We start from the raw sequence: 26,644 nt of genomic DNA, 5'->3' as shown, positions 1-26,644 counted from the left end.
TCTTTCTTGAAATGTTCATTTCATGTTTCAGGGACTTTGTTGGTAATGCTGTCAAGAGTAGTTGTTAGTGTTTGTCCACCTCTTAATATTACTAGTCATTATAATTTTTCAAAACCATTTTTGTTCTGTGATTTGGTGTTAAGAGCTCAGCTATTCTCTGCCTTTGGTTTTGTAGAATGCAATGTGAGGTCATCCCCTTGTCTTGGATTTCATGTTGTTCCCTTTATAGGAGCTCCACACTGTGTTTCTCTGGGTTAGCCCCTCTGTTGAGGAGTGTGTGGTGGTGTAATGTTTGCTAGCCCACAAGGAACAGGTAGGTAATTTCCTTTAGACTCTAGAAAGTATGCCAGAAGGTATTTTGCATATTTTTGCATATTTTTCTTTTTGCAGATGTGAATCTGGCAATGATTCCCTTCTATGACAGTAGATACCACCCAGGGCAGCTGAAAAATAGAGTCACAACTTCCAGGAATATCATTAAAATGACAATTTTTTTTTTCTCAGCTTCTTGTGTGAAACTAGGTTGCTGCAGTATTACTGGTCATATAAGGGCCTGGCTTTAGGTTCCCTACATCCAGCAGGCTCCCATTGCTACACTGTCTGTGCTGTTTGATTCTCTTGCATGCTCTGCACTGCTTTCCCAGACCTGTTTCCATACTTTTGGTTTTCATTTTCACCAGGGGATGTATTCTTTAAGCTAAAAGAGTTAGCAGCAGTGCAGGTGGTGGTTGTTTTTGCTGGTCGCATTTGTCAGCATTTTGTCAGAATCGACAAAGCTGTACAGCTAATCCTAGTCCCACATGAAGTAAAGTTGCAGATGGATGGTAGTAACAAAGCTGGGAAGGGATAGTGGTGGCTGTCAGCACCTTGTGGAGTTTCCAGATGTTCTTTGCTAGCTTCAAGCTTGTTCTGTTCAAGGGAGCTGGGGTTTCTGCGCCTTTTTTTTGTGTGTGTATACAAGTTTCTTGTGTATAGACCTTTAAATCGAGTGCTGTTTGTAGCAGAAGGGTAAAAAAGTGTATTGTAAAAAAAAAAGAGTATGCTTGAATAGGTACCAATTACGTGAAAGCGGTAACTGGCAGAGTAATGCTAGCTTCAGTCTTTCAGCTGTACAGTGATAGCAGTATGGGAGGGTGATGTTTTGTGTATGAACATGATACAAAACAAAACCTTCTCCATAAACTTTCTGAAAACATAAAAGCAAAAGTAATTTCTGCCCCTTGTAATTATGCAATAGCTGTGTTATACTTGAGCTGCAGAAGGCTACTACAAACTTCTCTCAAACAGCACTCAGCAGTTGATATGTAACTTTTAATTGTTCATGTAGTGTCAGTTTTAGAATTGCCACTAGATGCACTATTAATCTATTTCGGCATGTAAAGCTCTTAATTCAGGTAACAAGACTACATATTTTTCACACAAAATACTTGAGATTCTGTGTTGCAGTATGGCACTTAATAGTGAAAAATGCATCTGTGATACCATTTATAATTTGGTACCTTGTGATGAATTTTAATCCTTTGCTTACATCTCCAAATACAAAAATTTGCTATTCCACAATACAGAATAATCACAAATCCTTTCATATGTTGCTGCTTCTTAGATCCATTTTGTAGAAAATTAATCCAGTTTTATTTGTAACATTAAACAGTGGTTTTTTTGGGGGGGGTTGTTTGTTTGTTTTTTTTTTCTTGGTTTGTGCTATTTGACTCTGACAAAGGGTTTTTCTGACTGACAAAGTATTTCATGCTGTTTTAATCTATGGTAGCATATCAATGCATATAGAGGTAGGTATAGTGCACTATGTGGTAAGGAGTCTGACAATTTAGCAAGAACTATGTTTAGGGGACAAAAATTAAACAGCTGCAAATACGATTAGAAATATTGGCACGTAGTAATTTGCTTCATTATTAAACTGTTTGCTTTCAGTAAGAAACTGAATAATCAATAGAGAGCTGGACACATTAGTGATACTTTAACTGGCAAGATGCTTACTGGCTGGAGGAGACTGGATTTTAGTTTTGAAAAAGGTTTCTGGCTCTGATGGTTTAGGTAGCATATTGAATGTGAACCAATACGCTGTGGTCCTTGTAGATAGTGTGAACGAGGTCCTCCAAAAATATTTGTAGAGGGAGACCGGTTTTTTTTCTCTTAAGTTTCTAATAAAAAGTAATGCCATAGATCAAATATTCTTTGGGAAACAGGAGAAAAATATTAGATCTAAATGATCAATATTGAAAGCTTTCTCCTTAAAATACTGGCTATCAAAACTGGGAACAGAACTGTGATACTTTTAACATCATTAGGTGGGTGTGAAGGGAAAAGATAATAGTGAAGTAATTCTTACTTCCAAAATGTTGAACAAGTAGAGACAAGGGATTCAGGGAAGTTTAGAGAGCCATGTGAGTTGCTTGAACAGTACTGAACAAATAATTTGTGCACATTAAATAAAAAGAAGAAAGCTTTTAATGTTTAATTTACTGATAACATTTGAGGAAGAGTTGTGGGTGTCTCTTCATAGTCGCATCTTCATTGTTTCAGTTACTGTTGAGTACAGAAACAGAATAGTGACTAATACAAAAAAAGTGTTACTACATTCAAGAAGCTGCTGGACACAGCAGCAGCTCTGAACATTGAAGAGTTGGGATGTGCCAGAACTTGGTTGTGCAGACAGCACTAGTTCAACCTCCTGTGAGTATCTGCATTGTGTAATTACACAGATGCATATAATCTACACCATACCACCACTGCCTTCTTTAGGGTGCACAGGAGGGTTTTGTATGTTAGACCACTCTTTCTGTTTGCGAGTGTATAGCAAATGAGCAGGTAGAGGCATTATGGGAAGAAAGAATGGCTGATGTGTTGACAGTGGAGTTTTATTGTGGAAAGTTGGGTCAACCCTCCTGTCTGCTGCTGCAGAGTTCATATAAACTGCTAGGCAAGAATTCACTGGTGGCTATTAGCTGTTTGCTACTTGTATTATTAAGCCCAAAATTTGGAATTTTGGGATCTGAGCATTCATGACTGTAACTTTAGTATCTGAGTGATAAGCTTTGAAAATGTATGTAATGCTAGAAGAATGAATGATTCTGAAAAATGGCCTTGACATCTTAGCTTTGGGCAGTTCGGTTCAGTGGGCTAGCAGTTTCAATCTTTACATGCCTTGGTTTCCCTCTATTTCAAGAGAAGGAAAATAATGCTTGAAAGTGCTGTTAAGGTTAAATATTTGATATTTGTGCATTGTCATAGCACTGAAATGCTGTAGAGAAATGCTTGCAGGGAAAAGGCAGTGAGAAAATCCATAGTCAATGCAAATTTTTGGAACTGTGTAATAAAGACTGGGACTGACCGGTGATGATAATCCAGAGATTTTTCTGTTTACTGAATACCATATGCTCTGGTGCGCTGAGTGGGGTGGTATTTTTCTGGAAAGGAATGTAATGGTGTTAGATTTCAGTTGGTATGGATTCTTGTCATGGATTGACACCAGGATAGGATACATATATTTTAATATGAGCAAAGTTGCAAGTTTTCACTGGTTTTATTCTTTGTCCTAAATCTTCCACATGCAGTGCATTCTTCCCTCTACAGGATTTAGAATAGATGAGTGAATTTGGTAGCTGCAGGTTTTGAAAATTGAGTCATAGTGGAGAAGAGGTATACAAGCTTAGCAATAGGCAGTAAAGTTGCTCACCCATACAGAAACAGCATTATAAGGCATTGTGAGCACCTTGGGCAAGTTTCTTTCAGAGAACTCTTGAAAGAGTCCTTTTAATTACTCCGGACACGTGAGTGGGAATTGCTGCATGGATGGAAGTATAAAAGGTGTTTATCTCAGAAAGGCTGATACAGAGAGGGAATCTGAAAAGCATCATCTGTTTAAAGTCTGTGATCTCTCTGAATACAAGAAGATATTTAATGAATTCAAGAGGGTGATTAGAACTGAAGTGCTTTTTCATGCAGTATGTAATGACATTGTAGAGAACGTTTTCACGGAAGGTTCTTGAGGCTACCTAATATCAAGATTAAACAATTAATTTTTATCTTAAATTTTATATTCCAGGTGTCTTAATTATTTATGATTCAAAAGTGGTTGTTGAGTATGTCAAATCTTACGTCCCATTTGGTTCCTGTGCCTTTCACTGAAGCATCGCCTGAACATCTGTTTTGAACTTATTCCTGTGAATTTTTGTACATGTGGTCTGTACAGTTACCCACATTTTCCTGAGTAGCATTATTGCAGTTAATTTTGGCACTATGAAGTGGGGCCAATTTTAATTCAGTGTGGAGCATAGAGATAAGATCATTAGTTTCACTGGTTTAGGCTATATGTGTAAACCCAAGGTTTCAGTTTAGAGCTATTTAAAAGGTTTTATTTGGCTTATTGACATTTACTAACTTGATAAGTGAGGTCTGTACCAAATGAAAATTGTGGGGCATCATCATAGAAGCGTCATTAGCTTTAGTGTGATTACTGTCACTTGTGCATTGGTCTCGGAATGGTATTTCAAAGGTTTGTACAGGTGATGGCTTAAATTCTGCCAGTTGAAGTCACTGGTTCTAGTTTGGAATTCGTTTTTAAGTATGAGTAGAAGTCACTGAAGCTTCAGACATATTTGGAAACACTTATTTTTCCTCCCTTTTTCCTCCTGCCAGGTTTTGAGAATGTAGCTTGAATGAGTGTTAGGGGTAGGATGGATTTGTCTGATGGAATTTTTGTCTTTTTTTAAATGCTAAAATACTTAATTGTTTAGGCTTACCCAATGATTTGCCTTTGTACAAGAATTCATCTTTTTACTCCTTGTCACCCTGCAGTGAATTTCAAGTTTGCTTTCGTGGTTGCTTTATATGGAGTTTCTAGGAGACTGAAAGTCACCCTCCTTTCAGTTGGAGACCTGGGTAACACTTCTTTATTACAATTAAGCAGGAAACCTGGACGCAGGAGGCCATGACATTTCTCTCACATTTGCAAGTGCGGTAACAGGTGGAGATTTTATGTCTTGCCAGAAGGCACTCAGGAAAGTCTCCTACAGACAGGAATTAATAGTCCTGTACTCCATTGCAGTGAGCTTTGTATATGCTCCATTCTTCAAATTTTCAACTCACTGGGACAGTTCAGTGACTTACACTGTTTGCAGCAGTCACTTCATGTAGGTTCAGTATAGATTTAAAACTTGTTTCAAGTTTGTGTATTCACACAGAATTTTGTATTTTCATCAAAGTACTATTGATCCTGTCCTACATTTGATTTGGATCATTCCACTGTCATCACTGACCATATCCAGCTGAAGAATATTAATAAAAAACAAAAATAAACCAGTTTTTAAGAATATATTGCAAAAGAAGGATGAAGCAACAGGCAAAGTTTAAAACAAAAAATTATAACTCCATTTTTTTTTTTCTTACCTCAGGTCAGATTTGGTCTTCCCCCATCACTTCTACCACTTCCTGGTGCCAGATTCTTTTTGGGAGGCAATGTTTCTTGTCTTGACTGACAAGAGGTGCTGTCTCTGGTAGGATAAATTATCTTCTTTGCTTTCCTTCTTTTTGATCTCTTTATCTTTCACCCTCATATTTCCTTGTCATTATTCTTCCTTCCTTTTGCTGTGCTCTCCCTCTCCAACTTTCCTTTTTAAAATGCTGTAGGGTGGGATTTTCAGAAACACCTGTAGAAGGTACAGATCCATGTTGGGTTCAAGGGCACTAGATGTTTAATGCGTGCCGCTGTAAGCCTCTTCAAAAAGGAAAGCTCTGTTGTTTCTGGTGGAATAACTAGTCCTCTCTTATTCCAGAAAATAGCTCTTGCTAAAAATGTTTTTAGGCAGCAGTTTCTCTGACCTGTTGCAGAAATACATTCGTGGTGGGATTTTTTGGTTATATGAGACAAGGTGACCTTAGTAATGAAAATTTTTTACTTACTAGTCTAGGCTATGACTAAGGAATTCTTCAGTTATTTTTTGAGGAGAGTGATTGTTTACAAAAATCTTCAGTAACAGTTGATTCCTGTTGTAAATGGTATTTAAGGTATGACATCTGTTAGCTTATTGATACTAAATCAGCCAGTATTCTTGGCCAGAGATGACTACTGTTGGCCAGCTCTCTTAGACTGTATTTACCCTAAAAAAAAAATAAAATTAAAAGATGAGGTAAAGTCTTCATATATAAACAGTGTAGAAGTTAGCATGAATTAATGTGATAGATGGGATAAAGTAGTTTGAGAGTATCAATATTGATATTAGGATTGTAATTTTAAATCTGTTTCTAAAGAAATTCTGTGCCTCTGCAGACCACCAGAGTTGCTGTACAGATGTTTGATAGTATGGCAGAATTTCATGGCATCTTCTGGAAGTAAAAACCTGGGTATGTGCCTAGAACAACATTAGAATTCCTTGAAGGCTGGATGGAGGCATCCTGGAGGAGGCTGGTTGGAAAGCAGTGCTGTGAGCTTTTAAACAGGTGATACTCTCTGGGTGCTTATCTAGCTCCAGCAGTAATAGATCATACAAGACTTTCAAGGTCAGAAATGCATTAGGATATAGTCATATAAGGATTTCTTGTGATTGTCAGTAACATCTGCCTTTAATTCAAAGTAATTGATTCTGGTAAAAAGTAATGTTCTGTTTTACTGGTAATATATTTTTAGTGTAACTTATCAGTGTGTGTATTAGCTTAGAAATCTGTGTTCAGCTGGAATAAATTTGAAGCTTCTGGGAATCTGACTATACACCTTTGTTGGCTGGAGTTCCTTTTGTGATAAAATTAAATAAGCTCTAAAGAAACGTGTGGCTTGGGCGCAAAGGCTTGCCTGTGCTCAGATTACAGTCACCTCGCTTTCACTTCAACAAAAGTGAATGTTTGAATTATTGCAAGTACTTGCGTACATTTTTAGTACAAGCAGTAACAATGAAATGTGCCTGAAACAAAAGATGCTTAGTGTATGTAAACACCAGTGTACATAGTGTATTATGTGTATATCAGTGTGCAAGATGAGGTGTGGTTTGTCTCTGGAAGTGGAAAAATTCTGTAGTGAGAAGGACCTTGTGATTCACTGGTGAAATTGGGTCTGTTAAGAGCAGCTTCACCAAGAGTAATAGTGGTGAAACACGTCACAACTAGATGGTTGTAGTTCTGCCATGGCAGTTTCCAGAGTTTCTTCTGACTTTGTTTCTTTAGTTTCTGAAAATACCTAAGGCCGCTAACTTCAGCACTGAATTATTATTAGTATCATTATTCACATGTCCAGAGCAGACTCTCTACCTAAACCTAGTTGTAAGAAATGTAAGATTGGGAAAGAGAATTCAGGATGCCCTTGAAGACAGACACCTAAGCTTTGCAGAAATAAGCTGTAGAGAATGCAGAGCTTTCTATGTCATGAATAATTTTTTTTTCAATCTAGGTATGCATAAAATTGCTCAAATGATCTTAATTCCATACTTATCCCCTGCTGTCCTTTGTACTGTTCTGATAAGATGAAAATGTCAGTAAATGCAGTTTGTTCTCTGATTGTACAGGCAGAAGTCGGTTACTTCTGCTGTAAACCATAGCCAAGGTTTTTTTACTGTTTAGGCTTGTATTTGTTGGTTATTGTAATTAGATACCTTACAGATTAAGAAGATGGAGTAGAAACTGTTTATAGAGTATATTGACTGAGGAGGAGGTCAGACACATTTTCAATCTCTCTCCGCTGGTTATTTTCAGTTTTGATAAACTGCAAATTTTTTTTTTTTGTTTTGGGGTTGTTTTGGTTTTTTTTTTTCCGTCCTGAATGCAGAAAGGGTGTATGCTATGATCTGCGAGTATCTTCTTCCTGGTTGTTTTGGCATAAGTACTGTGAATTGCCAGGCAATATGTCAACATGCTTGTCTTCTTTACTCTGGGAGACTTCTGTGATGAGCTGGGAAATAGCTTAAGATTTTGCTATAGAAGAGTGGTTTTATAAGTGAAGATTTTTAAGTGAAGATTCCTTAGAATAATAAGACTATTGGAGCCAGTTATTGGGACATTTCATTCCTGTACCTCAACTTATTATATAACAAAGCTCAGTTGTTATTTTGTTCCTGGAAGCATTAGCAATTCAAGGAAAGTCACCAGAAAGCTGAAAGAGTGGATTGTTAAGAATTATGTGCTAGAATATAGTTTATCTAGGTAGGAATAAAATGCTTTGAGGAGATAATTGACTGAGGTGGAGGACTAGCTTTGAGGAATACCATTATGTATTTTTTCAGAGCAAATATTTCATGTCTGCAGCTGGTGAATGCCGTTCATGGTGCTTGCATTAAACTTGTGTTGAGCTTCTTCCAAACCTGTTTTCCTTTCTTCTGATGTCCTTATGCACGAATGCCTTTGAAGAAAACAGGCACTTTCTTAAATTGTGTAATATGACACTGCATTGAATGTGCCTAATCTGTAAGATGACACTGTGTGCATGCTCTTCCATAGTGCTAAGCATTTGGAGTTCTTGGCAGTGTCTACCAATTGTAGAAGTCTGTACTGTAGCTTTTTCCAGTTAATCTACCACCTTAGCATTAAAGAAGGTTAAAGTAATGTATAAGTAATGCATGACTGATTGTGAATCCATTTGTTTTCCTCCAACAATTGTAAAGCATCTTGTAGTTGTAAATAAGAAAAAAGGACTTTCAATGGGCTGTTCCATAGGCTCTAAGTTGCTGTACGTGGGTCTGTTAGCTATATGAAAGATGTTTGCAAATCTAAAAAAAGCTTCAAAACTCTAGCTGTAAAATACATTTTTTTTTGTGGACAGTATCTGGGGTGCAATGTCATACCGCTTTCTTCCTGAACTTAATGTGGAACTTAATGTGTATCAGTGAAGTAAGGTAGCTGCCAACTCTAGTGTCTGTGGAAGAGTCAGGAAGAAAAATAGTTAATGCTTACTGTTTCTTGTAGGAGCTGGTGTATTGTAACAGTTGATAGAGAGCTCAGAAAACCTTTTAAAATAAGTTGGCTTGAAGTTGTATCAGGAATGTGGACATTCTGATCTACTGAATGGGCTGAAGGTCTCTCTTCGTCCCTGCTCCCCAGTGACACCACCTTGAAGACTGCCAAGATAAACAGTTTAATGTTCATACCCAGCCTCAGTTATGGCTACCTAGATTAAAAGTCTGTGTTTTTTTTGTGGTGAAACTAGTTGCATGGTTGGTATGCATTCCCAAATCAGAGTTGAGAATCCAACAGAATGCAATGATAAGGCAATCTTAAAAAATATTTGTTTAAAGAACTACAAGAGAAGTAATAATGGTGCTGAAGATGCAAGTATGAGTGTGTGTGGTTTTGCTCATAAGCATCTGCAAACCTGGAATAGCTCAGTTCAGTGGGTGAAAACTGCCTTTCTGTGTGGAATTCAAGCAGTCCAGTGGCAAGTGGAAAACAGAGCTTAAAAGTTAGTCTGAAAGCGTAAAGAAAAATTTGTAATTTTCAATGTTATGAAGAACTGTGTGCTTTCAGGTTGCAGAAATGGAGGTGAAACAGTGAAAATAAATACCTCTAGTGTCTCCATCTTTCCCAGCTTCATTATCTAGATTTCCTTCAGTAGTATCTTCATATTACAGCTTTTTTTCCTAATAGGTAGATCATTTAAGAACTTCTTTCCATGAATATCTACCAGCTTGGTTTGTACAGTTTACTTTTGTGACTGTCGGGTGCGTTTTGTGACTGTCGGGTGCGTTTTGTGACTGTCGGGTGCGTTTTGTGACTGTCGGGTGCGTTTTGTGACTGTCGCATAGCATCTGAGCTTATAGTAAGAAGTAGTGAGATCTGATGGGTTTTGATTCTCCTCTTGTTTCTTGGATTATGAAGGGAGGTATATTTTGATAAAATGCTGTAGTATTAGGCATTGCTTCATTGTTGTTGTTCAGCAAGTAAAGAAAAATACCTCTATAAATGGCTCTCTGCTATTTTCATTTAGGATAAACATCTTTTTAGTTAAAGCTTAATTTCCAGACTTTTAGAACTCTCGAAAATAAGTGGAGGTTTTGGTTTTGTTTGGTTTGGTGAATTTTTTTTTTAGTTGCCATTCAATTGTTAAATTAGGTCCCTGTACTAAATATTCCTGTACAAGTGTAAGTTTCAGACTGTTTTCATCTAGTTGATGATTCTTGGTGCAGATGTGGTTTCCTAAATGTTTGTACAATGTTAATCCTGAATTTCTTGTTCTAGAGCAAGGTTGAATGATAGAGATGAGGGGCTGCAGAAGGCCTTTGTCTGAAGGAAAGTGATAGGGGTTATACTTGTCTGACTCCTGTGGTGTAAGTCAGTGCTTGGCAATTTGCTTCATTAAAGTTAACATAAAGATTTAAGTGATCCCAGTTTTGGCAGGAAAGAACAAAAATGTCAATTTTTTTGTCCTTTATTTTGCCTTCTAATGTTTCTACCTGCAGCAAAACAATTGCATTGAAAACAGTGATAGTTTTGTTCAGAGTTGTTTTGCCCACTGCTTGAAAATAGATGGTCTAAATGCTTACCTTAATGTATCTTCAGTTTCCATACAGATAAAAAGAGGTTGGTTTTATCTTTGAAATTGTAGGTGACTATCAGTTGTGGGAATAAAAACGAACTCTCCTTCCTGTCCTTAAATGTCTTCGTATGATTGTAGCTTTATGGCAGAATAATAGCGAAGCTGGTGAACTTCGTGTTTGCTACAGTAAATTGATCCCTTGTAACTTGGTTTGACAGGCTTACGAATTATTTTTTTAACTCCATCCTTATCCCACGTGATGCTTTTCTTTTTAGTGTGTTGGATTAAAAATCCAGTTGTCTGGTGTTTTTCCTGAGAAACTGGTTTACTTTGAGGATGGGTTTGAACAGAAATACTTCTAAAGCAGTTTTTCCTAAAAAAAAAAACCAAAACCTTGTGTAAGAGATTGAGCTAAAAAAGGTTAAGTACTGAAGATTCACGAATTGTAATCTGTAAATCGGTGAAGGTTTTTAGTGTTCAGTGATAGATTAAAAGCTGTTTGGGAAAATTATTTGACACATTATTTTCAAATTGTTAGTGTGGTTAGTAAATCATTCTGAAAAGTATAAAAGACAGATGGGACTCTCAGAAGTGTTCAGAAGGTAATGTTCTGATTATCTTTGGCTCTTTGTATATGTGTGATATAAAAGGAGAACTAAAAAAAACCAACATCCTTACAAGTAATAAAGCTAAATGAATATCTTTCTTATGAGAAGAAGAAAGGCATTTGGTATAGCTGGGTTTCCCATCCATGAGCAATTGGCAAAGAAGAATATGCCATGGGGAGCTGGAAAGAAGGGGAGAGAGGAGTGGAACAAACCAACCTGACTGAAGTAGACATGAAACTTTTTTTTGCTTGAGGTTACTGCATTTCCCACAGCACTTTTCTGGTGTAGCTTTCCCATTATAAGCAATTGTAGTTTCTGCAGGCGTGCTATCAGCCTGAGAAGCTGTTCTCTAACAGTGTGGAAGTAGAAGTGGCTGCCAAGGCTGTCTGTGTTCATAGAAAGAAAAATGCCTTGGAAAGCCCAGGGTAGAACATTGCTACTACTTAAATTAATATACTGAAGGGTTTTGACCTTCTATTGCCATTTTAAAAAATAAAGTTCCTACGTCTCTTGTGGTGTTAAGATAAATTCCTTTCATGGCATTATAGTGCTATTCAAAGTGGTGACTTTGAAGGTAGGCTGTAAGTTTCAAAGTATTCTTGTACTCCTTTCTATAAGCTTAGTTAGATGATGGGAATCTAGGTATGTCTGCCTGCTGTGTATCTGACATCACTGCTTTCTTTAGTGAAGAGGACAACTGCTTGTTCTTTCCCTCCCTTTCCCAGCTGCCTTCTGGATGTGTTTTTCTGACATGAAAAGTCTGTATTTCTAGACCACCTTGTGCAAGACATGGCTATCATGAGACATATAATCACAAGGTATTGCTTTGAAAGCTGGAACACTTGCTTCATGAAGACTTTTTTTCTTTCACTTTTAGCCCCATTGGAGCCCAGCCAGTGCAGTTTCCTGCATTGCTGCTTTTACTAAATCTTCCCTCTTCTCTGTGCTGCAGGAGGAAAAGGCAAACATGGCAAACATTATTTGGGGAATATTTAAGAGGGTCAGGAGTGATTCTAGGAGTGTAAAAGGAAGTAAAGCTGTGTATTTGGACACAAACTATGCATAGAATCATAGAATGGTTTGGGTTGAAAAAGATCTTAATATCGTCTAGTTCTAACTCGCCTGCCATGGACAGGGACACCTCACACTAAACCATGTCACTCAAGGGTCTGTCCAGCCTGGCCTTGAACACTGCCAGGAATGGAGCATCCATTGGAGCATTGGGCAGCCTGTTCCAGTGCCTCACCACCCTCCGAGTAAAGAACTTCTTCCTCATATCTAACCTGAACTTCTGGTTTTACTTTGAGCCCATTCCCCCTTGTCCTGTTACTACTGTGTCTGATAAAGAGTCTCTCTCCAGCATCTATGCATAGGGTGTACCTAAACAGAGTATTAAATTTCTGCTAAGCTTTTTGTGAAGGTAGGATTTTACAAGGAAAACTGATAACTTTTGCCTCTGCCAGGTGTGTTGAGTGTTGAAGTCTTATCTGCCTGAAACAGTGGCTCATTGAAAAAGGAGTCAGGACTATCAATAAAGTCTTCAAGCACTCTAACTTTGCTGCTTAGTTGAGCCATGCTATGCCCATGCCTAATTGGGCTTGTCTTGTTCACCTTGTTAGTTTTTCCCTTTTTTTGTTTTGTTTTTCTTAAATAATATTCTAAGCCAAAATACATAAAGGTTTACTTTCTGAGAAGACTACCTCTTAATTCTTCCAGGGCTCAACAAAAAAGTACTAGTTATTCTGATTAATTTCCTTTTAGGGTTTTCTCAGTGTTTATTAATGTTTCTTGCACATCTAAAATTCATTTGTATATAATGCTCTTTCCCCCAACCCAGTTCTCTTGAGTTGCTGTTTGAGCTGCATATTTTTGTCTCTTTAATCCTGAAAGAAACACGGTAACCTGGTAGTGTCCTATTAAATGAGAAACTTTGCCATTGGTTTTACTAGATATAGGATTTAGCCCAGTGGTGTTACACTTATTTTTGTGCCCTGGCACTGTTTACAGCTTCCTCAGTTTAAGTATTTTTCTGTTAATAGAATTCACATGCTGTTTGCCATTTTCTAAATTAACAGTTGTTAAATAAGATCATGTCTGGTGCCAGTTCCCTTTGCTGCCACATTACAAACTTTCTGTGCTCTGATAAATGTGTTGCAATTTGTTTAATTTTAATGGGTTTACAGTGCTTTAACAGGCTTTCATGTTGTGAGGGTTCTGATGGTCAAATTGCAGAAGCAATAAAACGGAAGATAGAAGGCACAGCAAATGTTATTGTAGGAAGTTTCAAATGTAATACCTATTCTCCAGTAAAAGTGGATTCCACATTTGTATTTAGCTAAAAAAATTCCTTAGCTAAAACCATTCATGGATACATTCATTTAAACATGTTTTGAGAATTGGTTTTCTGCAGCTGCTTTCTTATCTTACCTGAAGGACTTCCCTAAGAACTTAAAATCCTTTTTTCATTCGTGCTTGCTTTTTTGTATTTTGGCACAGGGATGTGGATTACTCCCCCTGCCCCTGCCCTTTCCAGTGTAGACAAATTTGTTCTCTTTTATGGAGGGTGGGAAAGTATTCCGCCTAGCTTGACAGGAAAGCAGGTTTTTGCATCATACGCTGTATAGTGATTCCTGGTAAAATGATGTCTAATAAAGTCCAGAGTTTTCAGCAGCCTCTGGAGCAGTTTCTGGTTTGTTTGGTGTCTCAGCAGTATATTCGGGGAGATGAAGGAACTGCAGATTTGTATGTAAAATGGTTTGAAAAAAAAGCAACCCATAAAAAATTGCTTTTTATTGTGTAGAGGGAATGTTTGTTTAACATTGACATGAGTTGACTGGGATTGTTGTGTGTGTGCTTGTACAGAACTTACATTGTTCTATTTCAGGTCAGAGTAAATGAGCAATATGTAAACATCATCTTACAGAAGTATTTGTATAATATCTCCTTTTTCAGTGATTTGGTACTTGAACAAATTAACTTTGCAACCATTTTTGGGCAGTGATCAATAAAATCATATAGATCTTTTTGTTCAAGAGGTGGCTGCATTCACAGGATTTACTAGTTAGCTGCGAAATCATTCGTATAGGGTTATAAGAAAACATCTTCTCTTTGCAGAGGTGATACTGAAACCACTGGAGTTTCTGGGATCTATTTTAAAAAATTAAAATGTTCACTTGGTGTTTATATTTACATTGGCAGCAGCAAAATTGCTCTTGACCTGCTGTATGAACGTTATTGGTGTCGTGGGATGCCATCTACTGGGTAGTATGATTGGTAGATGAGAGATAAGTAGAATCTGCCAGTGGGAGTAGTAAATTCTAAAGTAAGACTACTTAAAAATTTCTTTTATTAAGATACTGAACTACAAATACCTTGCTAGCACTTCAGTATGCTTTTCAAAGTTGTAAAAGCAGCTCTACTTGTTATGGTAAGATATTACACGGTTAGGTATGGTGGCCTTCCTCTCAAAGTTAGATCTTGAGATGTGCAGTGACTTTTTCAGTATCCAGTTAACATTTGATGGTGTTTTAGGGAAATATAAGTGGTTGTAACATTTTATTCTTCAGCTGATTTTAGTACTACAGTATTAAAATAACTTGTGTAATCAAACAGAAATGCATGGACTGACTTACAAAGATGACGGATTCATGTTAGGAAGTGGCAGAATGAAATTAACTAGCACAACTTTCTTTCACTCCTTACATGCAGGCCTTAAGATAGTAAACTTAATTACCTGGCTAAATACCAGTTTGTCTCGGACACTCCTCCCTGACTGCCTCAGTCCACAGGGGTGGACTGGTCTAAGGATGGTGTGTCCTATTGCACATCTGAAACAGAGATGAGGCAGTCAGCTGTGTGAGGTTCTTGTTGCAGTGTCATAATTAGAAGGCATGAAAAAAGAATGAACTGGGGAATTGCAGAGATAAAAGGACATTTACATGGGAAAGGCAGGTGACTGTTCCTGTGGGGAGTGCTGGCTTACTCTCTCCTGCATGATTCCTGAATAGGGTTGGGTGTGCTTTGCATTGCTTACTAATAGCTTGTTCCTGGTGCTGTAGATGACTGAAACAGTTCTGTGTATAAATTCTACAACTTGGGATGCAAAAGCAAAAATGGAAAACCTCTTTTTGCTAGCAGGCTGACTGTTGGTCAGGTGTTAGGACCAAGGCTGGAACTTGCTGGGTAAGCCATATTGCTCAAGTCTTACTTTTTAGACCAGCTCTAGACAAGTATCAAACACTGTGTCAACAAGTTTCATAAAGACCACTTGCAATAGGGAGATAACAGGGTATGGGGGTTTCTACTCCAGACTCTGGAGAAAACAGTGTTTTTCAGAAAACAAAAACCTCCTGGCCGTTCTGGTCTAATGTAGGCCTGATTCCCTCTCTTTTTTACCCCCCTTTCTTTCAAATTCCAAGTCAACATCATTTCTGCCTGCAGACTTAAATCTAGTGGTTTTTGCAGGCATGCTAGTCTGATGGCTTCTGCTATAGGATGATACTGTGTGCTCAGCCCAGTTGCGCACAGGATGTGTGAGGGGATGGATCCTTTCTAGATTAAGGATATTGTGTGTGAATTTTCAGCACTTGGGGCTGCAAGGATGATGGAGTGTATTCTGTGTTGTAGATCTCCTTGATGTTTGTTTTCACAATATGATTTAGTAAATACATGATAAAAAGTAAACAAAAACCTAAGCTCTATGGTTTGGCTGAATTTTTGGTCAGCTTTTCACAGAACCAACAAAGTTTATGTTCCTAGAAGCTAAGCTCTTGAATTAGGTAGTATTCTACATTAAGAGATGAGGCTATTAAAGAAAAATTTGTTGTGGGTTTTTGTGATTTCTTTTTTGTTTGCTATTTTGTATATTCTCAATTGGCATATTTTCCTAACTTCAGTCTTAGAAACAACTGAACCACTTAAGTAGAATATCTTACTTAAGGTCTGGGGTTGCCATGTAGCATGTAGACTACAGGTGAGATAGCTGATGTCCAGTGAATTTATTTAAAAGAGCAAACAAACCCAAAACTACCACCATACCCCTGAAAGAGCATTTTACTCTGAAATATATCAGGTGCATATTAAAGGTAGTGTTAGTTATTATATTCAGAATATGAAAATAGATGCAGTACACAGGTTGCAATGTTTTCTGCCACAAAAGAGGCAGTGCAAATTTGTAGTTTTCAATTTTATTGAGTAAGTTGGGTTTTTTGAAAGGTGGGAGCTTTAAAGTTTGTCCTGTCCTCTTGAAATTCAGTGGTACTTTTGCATGTAATCCTTTCAGTCTTTCAGAAAGATGAACCCCTGTAGTACTTCAGGTAGAGTAGGAAAAAAACAGTTTAAAGTAAGTGGCATTTTCATTCTGGAGAAAAAAATCATTAACAGACTAATTTCGTATTTATGTTGGACACAAAAGAAATTCAGTGATCCTAACTCCAAGCACTGAATTAAAACCAGTACCTGAATTATAGGTCAGAAGGTTTGCTTTTGGACATTTAGCTGCTGACAGGAATGTTAAATGGTGAAACTACCCGAGAACTTAATGCTTTCCATTGTGCTGCTAAAACAATGGAATTTAATTCTCAGGGATAGTGCAAGGATTAAATACTGCTCTCAGGAGCTAAATGTTCATGGCTTAACTGTTTGAATACTTCATATGTAGGTTTTATGTGTTTTAAATGTTTTCTATGATAAATAGGTGGCATTTTCTCTGAAATACCTAAAAATTGATAGCAGCTCACATTATTTGAGGCATGAACATTCCAATGTCTGTATGTAACTTATCTTTGACCATATGTTGTTCATAAGAAGAAATCCTGATACTTTCTCAAGTTTCTTGGGTCAGTTCTATTTGGGCCAGATTATTGGGGTTTTAATAATACTGTTCTGATTTTTCCATGGTGTCTGAGGAGGCCAAGTTGGGGGGGGGAGGACGGGACACTTCCTACTGTTACAAATGGAAGTCTGTCCAAGGCAGTAATAGTTTGGGATGTTCAGGACTTTTTTTTTTACTAGTAAAATCAAATTAATTCTGATGCATGTAGTATGAGAACTACATGTCTGTCCAGTGTTACTCTCTCCATATGAGATCAGGTTATGAGCTCCCTATAGTCTTTCTGTTAAACCCAGAAGTTGCTTTCATATTAGTGAATTCCTAGCAAAAGTAATTCTGTCTCATAATAGCAAATTGTGTTTTGCTATCAGGATCAAAGTATGAAAGGTGCTGGGGAAAGGGGGTTGTGAGTTGTTTGGGGTGGTTTTTTTTGTTTTTTGGTTGGAAAAAATTTTTGTGGGTGAGTGGGGGGTGTTAATTTTTTTGTTTAATACTACTGTTCAGCATGCGACATAGAAAACACTTGTGTGTTAGGTATGTCCCGATTCATTTCACTCAAAACGTGAGTGTCTGATACGTCATATTAGGAAGGAATACTGCTGAAGAAGCTTTCAGAACTTTGAAGTTTGATAGTTAAATTGAACCAAAACTCCTTTGGCTTTTAGAACAATGCTACCCTCTAGTGGAAAAGTGTTGCATTAAAAAAAACCAAACATTCTTGTTAGTGAGCAGCAAGGTTTAATTAGACATGATACATGTTAAGCAGTGTATGTGGGTACTTGTATACCAATAGCAAAGTAGAAGAAAGTTTGAGAAAGCCACTTCTATCATCTGTGATAATTATTGCTTTGTGAAAAGTAGATAAGCTCTCATTGCATAGCTGTTGGTTGTGGGTTAGTAGGATTTCATTCAAGTCTTCTTTTAAGTTGTTAACATTTAGTGCAAGCCAGCAAGGGTATCTAAACCCTTGCTACACATTGTTCAGGCTTTTCTTTTGGTTATTTGCTTTTGTTCCCTGCTTCAAAGTGAACCCCTCTAGACCATGTTTTCTTCTCAAACCCTGTGATTAATATGGATGCATGCAGATCAAGCTGACATTCTTGAGCTTGTAACACAACCTGCTGTATTCATAAATTTAAGGTAAATACAGGGAATTGTTGGATAGGCACCTAGTGAAAGACATACTGTGCTAACTGGAATATGTTGAGTGTTGGCATTTATGCAGGGAAGAGAAATGAACTTTTGGAATTTCAGTTGCTGTAAAAAACAAAAACAGAAACAAAATCAAAGCTTTGATAAGGAAATAAGTGTTCACTGTAGTAGAAAGAATAGGGTGGGAGGAGATTATTTGCCTGGGTATTTGTTTCCAGATCTCAGGTTGGATAGATGGGTAAGGTTTTGGCAGCCAAGTAATAAGCTTGAAGAACAGGAAAAACTGCAGTGGACCTTGGGTGAAACGTGTGAAAAGGGAGGAGTAAGTGATGTAACTTCTGTAAAAGAGGTCCTACTGGAATTGTGGGGAGATCTAGGGATTTAAGCATGGGTTTCGCTCCAAACCTGAAGGGTTTAATTAAATTATCATTTCCCCTTCTGTGGTTTTCATTCTCTGCTACCCAAAAGGATATAAAATAATATAGAATTGTGGTAAGGTTCAAGTTGGAAAAAACCTTAAGATCTAGTTCTACCTGCCTCTGCCATGGACAGGGATGCCTCACACACATGGTGCTTCTCCTGCTGTCAGCCTACTTCTTAAAGGGAAAAATGTGGTAGCTGTGGCAAAATAATAATCTTGGAAAATGTAGAAACTATGCTATCTCAGTAACTTCATTACTCTATTTGTCTAACTTTACCAGCCGTAGTGATCTGTTATGTTAATGTTGGGTTTTTTGTTTGAATCAGACTGTAGACTTTCTGGTAATTGATCATGAGCAAAATTCATCTGTTGTTTGAAGACCTTGCTGTACATTTCCACTAGAAATGCTCTTAAGTTTTAAATTATCACATTATGTTGTGATTCATGTTTATGGCTGAATTTTTTCAAAGTCAATAGCACAACATTTAAGGGGGTTGCAGTTTGGATGACATGAAGAAATATTGGTGTGAAGAAAGCCTGTAAGTGAATACTTCTTAAAAAACATGTCTGTCTTCAAGTAGCAATGGTGTAGTTGTTTGAGAGAACATGTGACAGGAGGAGTTTGTTGCAAAGAGGCTTACATCTGCATTAAGTCAACTGTTTTGAGCTTAAAGGAAGAAGGTAGAGAGAATAAACTTACTGGAGAACCATGGCATAAATACTTCACCTGGAAAGCTGTTAGTGTCTGACATGGGATTGAGGTCAAACTGGTCTGTTTATTTCAGTGTCATATCTAACTTGCTGATCAGCTGTTTTCCAGAAAGTTTAGGCAACAAAAAGACTTGCAGTGCTGCCAGTAACCATTAAGCATTTTTTGTATGGCATGTGTGGTTGGGGAGATACTGATGTTGCATAGATTAAAACTTTGTAGATCACTATACCGGGGGGAAAAAGCAAACAAACCAACTGAAATAATTAAATTTATTCTGGCAGGTGTTCTCAGAAGTTAGGTTGTTCTCAGTGTCCAAATAATCAAAGATTGTTACAGATCTTCAGAACTTATGGACGCAAAGCATGCCAAGTGAGAAAGATTAACCCTACCTTCCCCCCCCCCCCCAAAGGAAAAAAAAACCCACAAAATTAAAGCAAAAAAGGAAAAAACCCCCAAACATACAAAAAAAACCAAACACAACTTTAAAGATGGTAACAGGGCTTATTGTAGTTCTTTGAGTCTATTAACAAAGGTTCTTGAAATATTTTCTAATACATTCATAATATGTATTCCATGTAGAATGATGCTTTCAAGGCAGATACTGAGTGAGGCAAGTAAATCGGTTCAGTACTTGTATAAACACTGTGCTTAGACATTAGAAATCATTAGATAATGCTATAAGCTGTCCCTGTAGGTAAAGAAATGAAATGAAAAAATGATAATTTTATCTACTGTTCATCAAAATGGGATGATGCAGTTGTTTGAACAAGTAGCAGAGATTTAAAAGAAATTTCTCCTTGTTGCAGTCCATTTTATATGTGGTAAAGTTTCTGTGCAGATGCTGCAGAATGGAGTAGCACAACAAAAACTGAAAAAAGTGTATTAACACCAGTTTTCTGGCAGTTATGCTTAAAAAAAAATTGAGGTGGCTAATGTGACTGTTTCATTCTGGCAGGTTTTTGACTCTGAAGTTGTCTGCTTTTGCCAAGCTATGAAGAACAGGTCTTAGCTGATTCTGAAAGAGGATGTTGATCAAAATCCTGTATTAATTCTGTACACTGGTATCTTTGGTGGAAGCCCTTAATTCACTGCTGCAGTTGAAGAAAGTTTGTGTTAGGTGTGACAAATTACAAGATGATGACACATCTCTTGCACTAAACTAAGTAACCAAGAGATGTGAAACCACACAATAAAATGAAAGCCTTTGAAAGCTATGAAGCCTTTCTCTGACGTACGCACTGTGATTACCTTACAGTGCAAAGGCTGAGCTTAAAGAAATTGGAGAGAACTGATGCAGCCTAACTTCAGACAACACCTTAACTTTTTCCTGTTTTTTTTTTAAATGGAAAAAGGCCCTAATCTCTACCCTATATATAATGACAGGGATGGTTATGGTGTTCTTCAGAATTAAAGTAGGAAGTGTGAAAGGCAAGGCTGAAAAGCTTGTGCATTTTCATCAGTGGTAAATTTGCTTATTGTTGTTGCTTTTTTCCTCCTGATCAGCTGTTATATAGTTCAGCTTTTAAGAGTTTTGTTTGGCCAGAGATTCTTAACTGAACTGTCTAAATACTAGTCAATACTACTAGGTGCCTGTAGGAAGGTATGCCTGAAGAGATTTTATACCTTTAACCTATTATTATTTCAGGTGCTTGAGTTTGCCATAATTTTGCTTCAAGAATTCAAGATTCTAATTTTTGGAGAGTAGTGCATTTGAAAGACAAATACATTTTAAAATTGAGCCTTGTGCCAGCTGCACATGTCAGAAATAGCTGTCTCCTTGTAGTTGTTGAGGGACAATAGTTACAAATCTGCCTGTTACTAAAGATAAATGCATTCACTTCTGTTTTAATGCAGTTTTATTTGTTTACAGGTGTCAGCTGTGATGCATGCTTAAAAGGAAATTTCAGAGGTCGACGATACAAGTGTTTGATTTGCTACGATTACGATCTGTGTGCAACCTGTTATGAAAGTGGTGCAACAACGACAAGGCATACAACTGACCATCCAATGCAGTGCATACTAACAAGAGTAGATTTTGGTAAGTGATAACTTCGGACTCTAGCAATTTTGCTGCTGTGGTGTTGTCTACAAATGTAATACGGATTTTCATCTTACTGTCGCTTACTAATGGTGTCCCCCATTAGCACACCGAAAATAAGCTCTCTCTTTAAAAGCAGGCATGTTTTCTTTGCTTTTTAATGTAGAAGAATTGGCTTATGTATTTTTTAAATTGTTTCTTCTTCATTAATCTTATTTTGGCCTGATAACAGCAGGTTATCAGACTAATAAATATACTTAGTGAGTATTCCTCATTAATTTCCAGTTCAGATTATGTGGCAACCTTCTCCCCACAGTGTGCTTTGCGTAAGTGCCACGGTGTACAAGCAGAAAAATCCCAGGGTGATTTTGTAGGAATGTTATTCACTGGTGGTTTATGTGGGACTGTAGGTATAGCAGGGGTAGCAATGGGCAGTACTGAGTGTAAAAGCTCAGTGTCCAGGACTAGCATGTAATCTTTGTGAACTCCTTTGAACATACACTAACTTAAGATTTATTTCTGACTATAAAGCCATGTCAGTATTTAAAATTAATAAAGTTATTCTAACCTGCTTGTTGCTTCTATTGCATTATATTTGTAACAGGTTGTAATTTAGGAGGTACTTCTGTGACAAACCACTGCTATAAGATGTTGCTGATTCTGAATGTGTATCTTGGCTTTATGCTAAACCTGTGGGGCTGACATTTTAATAATTTCTTTTTGCTGATTCTGGTTGTATTATTGTTTGTTTAGAAATATTTAAATATGGTGATTTCTTAAAAGCTGAATGCTTATTTTAAATTACATCTTTACCTTTTTGATTGAGACAAAAGTAAAATGTAATTTACTGTGTTAAAGATTAGAGAATAGGTGTATATATAGAAATATGCAGTTGGTTTCTCAAAGCAGCCTTTGAATGAAGATGTCTTTTTTTTTTTTTTTTTTTAATTTTAATTCTCAGGCCTTTGCTTGCTGTCAGACTGCCTGGTCATGACTTCAGAAATCCAGGCCCTGGGAATCCAGGGTTTAGAAGAAAATAATTCAGTGCATTATAAACATGCATGATGCCATTTTAGTGTGGGCTTTTCTTTTTTTTTTTGTTGTCTTGGTAATAAGGTAAATTTCTGTATACATAATATTAATTCAGGTTTGTGGCACCATTTTAGATGCAGAGTTCAAACTTTACCACTTAATAACCGTTATTCTTGGGTCTTGCATATGGGCTAAAAGGACAGCATTATTGTAAATACTAAATGCTCATCATGAGGACTGAAACACGGTTGCTGTGAAGCCATAAGCTAACATTAAAGGTCAAAACTTTCAGTCTACTACACTGAGGAAGTTTGTTCTGATCTTCTTAAAAATGCCTATTATCAGAACAGAACCCAGGAATGCCTAGGAAATACATTTTTTCTTGCAACTGGGGTGTTTCTCTTTTGGAAGTCTTTGATAAATGATCTTGTGCTTTAATATATGTTATTTGTGTATATTGTGGGGGTTATTTTTTACTATTTAAGTGTGCATGAATAATATAGATGGTGAGGTGGAAGAAGGGTTGCAGAGAAGTATTGAGGTGGATAACAGTATTCTAAGGGTTATTTCTGCATTGCTTGCTGTTTATGCTACTGTGGCTTTTAAAATAAGAAGTAAGAAAATCTGTAGAAATTTCATATGGCTTGATTATCTGAGCATTGCTCCCACAGAACCAGTGCTGGGGATAAAAAAATACTGCAGCTGAGCTCTGTAGCCAGACTCCTGGTTTGATTAACACTGTTAGAACAAGAACAGCAAAGAAAACATCACCACCAGACTGTGAACCGCAGCAAAGCTTGATGGCACGCAAGTACTAGTGACCTTGTAAGCTTATACACTGGAGAATTAATAATAGGATATTTATAAATAACATATTCCTTAAGGCTCAAAGATCTGTGACATTCTTAATGTTTTTATTTTACAGCTCTTTGTAGAATGTAAGACATAAAGAACTATTTTACTGTATTGCACAAATACTTGGAGGAACTATGGACTTTGTGTAGCCAAGGGAATCATGTGAGTTTGAGGAACAGCCAAAAAAATTACAAGCTAAGGAATGCTAAGTTTAGGTAGAAAATCAACAATAAATGATAGAACTGGTCTAGAATGACCTGTTTCAGAGTTATCAGGATAGCTGTACTAGTGAATATTAAAAATCACTGAAGAAGCAGATTTTAATGGATTACAAGAAAATAATCCCTGCAGGAAGATTGCCAGTGTAAAACTAAATAGCATAGAAGTAATGATACCAGTTACTTCCTAGTAACATGGAAAGTCAAATTAGAGAAGTGTTTCCTAATGTATGACAGTATGAGTAGGGAGTTTTGCTAAGTACTTAAGTCAGGAAAACTTCAGTAGAAACACAGAATGAAAGGCTGTTAGTAGGTGTGTAAATTGTCAATGGCCAAGTAAACTACAAACTTCAATACTGTCACCTGTAATTAGGTTTGATTCAAAGGTATGAAAACTTCTGAAAACAAACAAAACCCCGAAGGCTTTTAATAGGAGTAAACTTACAATTTTTGCTGATGGTGAGGAGAGAAGTGGATAGGTAGTAGATGAGTATTTTACCAGCAGGAAGGAAGCAGAGTGGGAGAATCCTTCCATTGCAAAACTGATGCAAACAACTCAGAGCAGGTCAGTGTCAGTTTTATGTTTTTAGAAGTGTATGTGGGCATCAGTGAGTCATTTGCTCAAGGTGTGCATATGCAGCTGACGGAAAGGACCCTATATGTCTAGTTCCCATCACCTTTCTGGCCAGCATTGTCTACATAGAGATAACATAGAGATAACTGCAGACTTTGCTTGTAGTCTGTGCTTGAAGCTGTGACTTACTTCAAGTTTGTAGTAGATGGCTAATCACATGAATGATCCTGTGTCTGAGATGGCTTCAGTGTATTAAAGGTTCGCAGATTGTTTACCTCCATGAAAATTCTGATCAGTGTTAGGGGTCCTAGGTACTGTAATAATGTTAGAGTACAGAGCAAAAAGGTGGACTCTTTCATGTGCTCTGATGGAGCTTTTTGTTGTCATCTTTATATTTTTTGATGTATTTTCTTTTTCTCCTTGAGACTCTGGATTGGTATAGGAGCCCTGTATGAGAACACTGAAAACAAAAAGCCCTAGTGGTTTCTGTCTACACATGTTGACTCTTGTACCATCTGCTTGGCATATTTGTCTTTCAGGAGCCAGTGTCTGACAGAGTATTAATTTTGAAGCAAGATGTGATCCAGAACAACAGTAGTGCTTTTGTTCTTCAGTCCCCAGAAAAGACACTGGAATAAATGCTTTTAACACATACACCAAGAGTGATATGCTGCTGTAACAGGGACAGAGCTTAAAATAAAGCATGAAGTCTCATATGTAATGACAAGTGGCCTTTAAAGCACAAATCCAATTAGCTTATTTCTTAGGGGTCAAAGAGCAGAATTCTAACAAGCCTACATAAAGAACAGGAATGTGCTTACAAGGCAGTCATTGTACATCTATGCTTTTTGTAGGACAGTTTGTCAGGACAATGGAGAAGTTCAGAGCAAAGTTCAGTTTTCTTTTTCCCTAAAAAGAATCCTAAGCTGTTAGGATGCTTTATGATTTTAAGCATGTGGCTTGGACATTACCCCTGATATTTTAAAGGGGTTATACTGGCAAAGAAAGTAATAGAAATTTTCAGTAGCATTCTCTGCCAAAATTGTATTGCTTTTATTTAAGTACAGAACAAATGTACCCTTACTTGTCAGCTGAGGTGCTTATGTGACAGAAGATCTTACTACTTTTTGTACTTAATTCTTAGCCAAAGGGAGTGGCTCATATAATGGTTATCTTGATAATAAGTAGTATGAGGTCTAACTGGATTCACCAGAACTTGGCCTGAGGCTTTTGTGATGCATTTTTTTCTTTCAGTCACTAGAGTGAGTGCACATCTTGTTGTTAATTGCATATGTTGCCAAGTCAGAGCATCACTGAATACTGTAGTTTGTGGAAGGAGGTCATCTGATTCACCCTTCTGTTGGAAGCAGGAGCATAAGTTGGGCTTTCCCATCAACCCAAGTCCTGAATATTTCCCTGAAGGGATGTTTCACCACTTCTGGGTCACCTCTTTCAGTGTTCAGTTCCTACAGTGAATATTTTTTCTTTCACTCTGAAGCAGCTTGTGCCTGCAGCCTGTACTATGTTTCCCTTTGAAGGGCATACCTCCATTTCCTCCACAACTACTTTTTTCAGTATAAGTTGGAGATGAGATTCATTTTGAGCTTTCTCTAGGGTGGATGAACCTCATTTCTTCAACTGATGTCAGGTTCTCCGGCTGTCTGGGTGGACACAAATGTGTGTGCATGTGTGCATGCTTGCAATGCAAAAATACCTCCTAGATCCTCTCAATTTTATTTCAGTATCTGTCTTGATATAGAGAGACCAAAACTAAACCCTGTATTGCTGATGTTGCCTAACATGCGCCAAGTAACGTGGGGTAACATCTTTTGATTTGATGGCTGTTCTCTTACTGATTTAGGCCAGACCATCATTTGCTTTCTGTGGTGCAGGGGCACAGTGCTGGCTTGTGTCTGGTTTATTGTCCACTGGGATCCCCTTGTCCATTTCAGCAGAGCTGTTTCCCAGCTCACTGAACCCTGCCTTTGACCAGCAGCTGCTGTTTTGGCACTTACCAGTATTGTCAGATGAGTTGCAAATCCTCTCTTGTTTTCATTAGCATCTGCACTTGGTCATGGCTTCAGCATGTGGTTCTTGCTGTTGGGGAAGGGCAAGACCAGGGCTGTTCCGTAAGGGATAAAAAGCTAGAGCTGAGAACAACTACAGCACAGGCAGGGGCAGTGTCCTCGCTGTCAGGGTGTGCAGGGCAGGGTTGGTAACAGGAGCATGTCCCTGACAAAGTAAATATAACAAGTTATGAGATCTGTGCAGGAAAGCCACCTAAGGCAGGAAGAGGGCTGGGAGCTGCTGCAGCACAGTTCATGTCCAGATCATCAGAACTTAAATGTAGCCCATAGGCAGAGGGTGTATGTGGAGGTCTGCTTTGAGGCTGGTCAAGGCACCTAAGGTCTGTTTGTCAGCTCGGGGCCTGCTGGGGAAATAAAACGCCCATCTGCAGCTGGACAAATAACTGAATACCTGCCATGTAGTCATTGTCAGCCCTAGTAGCGCGTCTCACTGAAGCATTTAACCCAGCACTGTCTGGCTTTGAGGTTGAATACTGAGATTGACAGCCGATAGAAACTGCATGAAAAAAATTGGAGCATGTGCTGTTTCTTCCTGCTAGCTTCTAGTACAGCTGTACTAGAAGCTTGCCAAAAGTTTGAAACAGTGAAGGTGAAAGGAGTGAGCAGCTATTTCCAGGTTTACCCAGGCTGGTATTTTACTCCAGCA

At 37.7% G+C, this 26,644-nt stretch overlaps 1 protein-coding gene across 1 annotated transcript in view; it reads left to right on the top strand.

The window, feature by feature from the left end:
• KCMF1 (potassium channel modulatory factor 1) overlaps positions 1-26,644 on the top strand; it is a 46,645-nt gene that overhangs the window by 2,725 nt on the left and 17,276 nt on the right. Inside the window, exon 2 of the mRNA XM_057419371.1 lies at positions 21,065-21,232. Within this exon, the coding sequence (XP_057275354.1) occupies positions 21,065-21,232 (168 nt within the window). The remainder of the gene's footprint in view (positions 1-21,064; positions 21,233-26,644) is intronic.

This window comes from Pezoporus wallicus, unplaced genomic scaffold (genome assembly GCF_028554395.1).
Source record: "Pezoporus wallicus isolate ANWC-B61680 ecotype Strahan unplaced genomic scaffold, APGP_CSIRO_Pwel_v1 contig_7344, whole genome shotgun sequence".
Lineage (NCBI taxonomy): Eukaryota > Metazoa > Chordata > Aves > Psittaciformes > Psittacidae > Pezoporus > Pezoporus wallicus.
The sequence above is the reverse complement of the archived record's forward strand: the minus strand, read 5'-3'. Positions and strand labels throughout refer to the sequence as shown.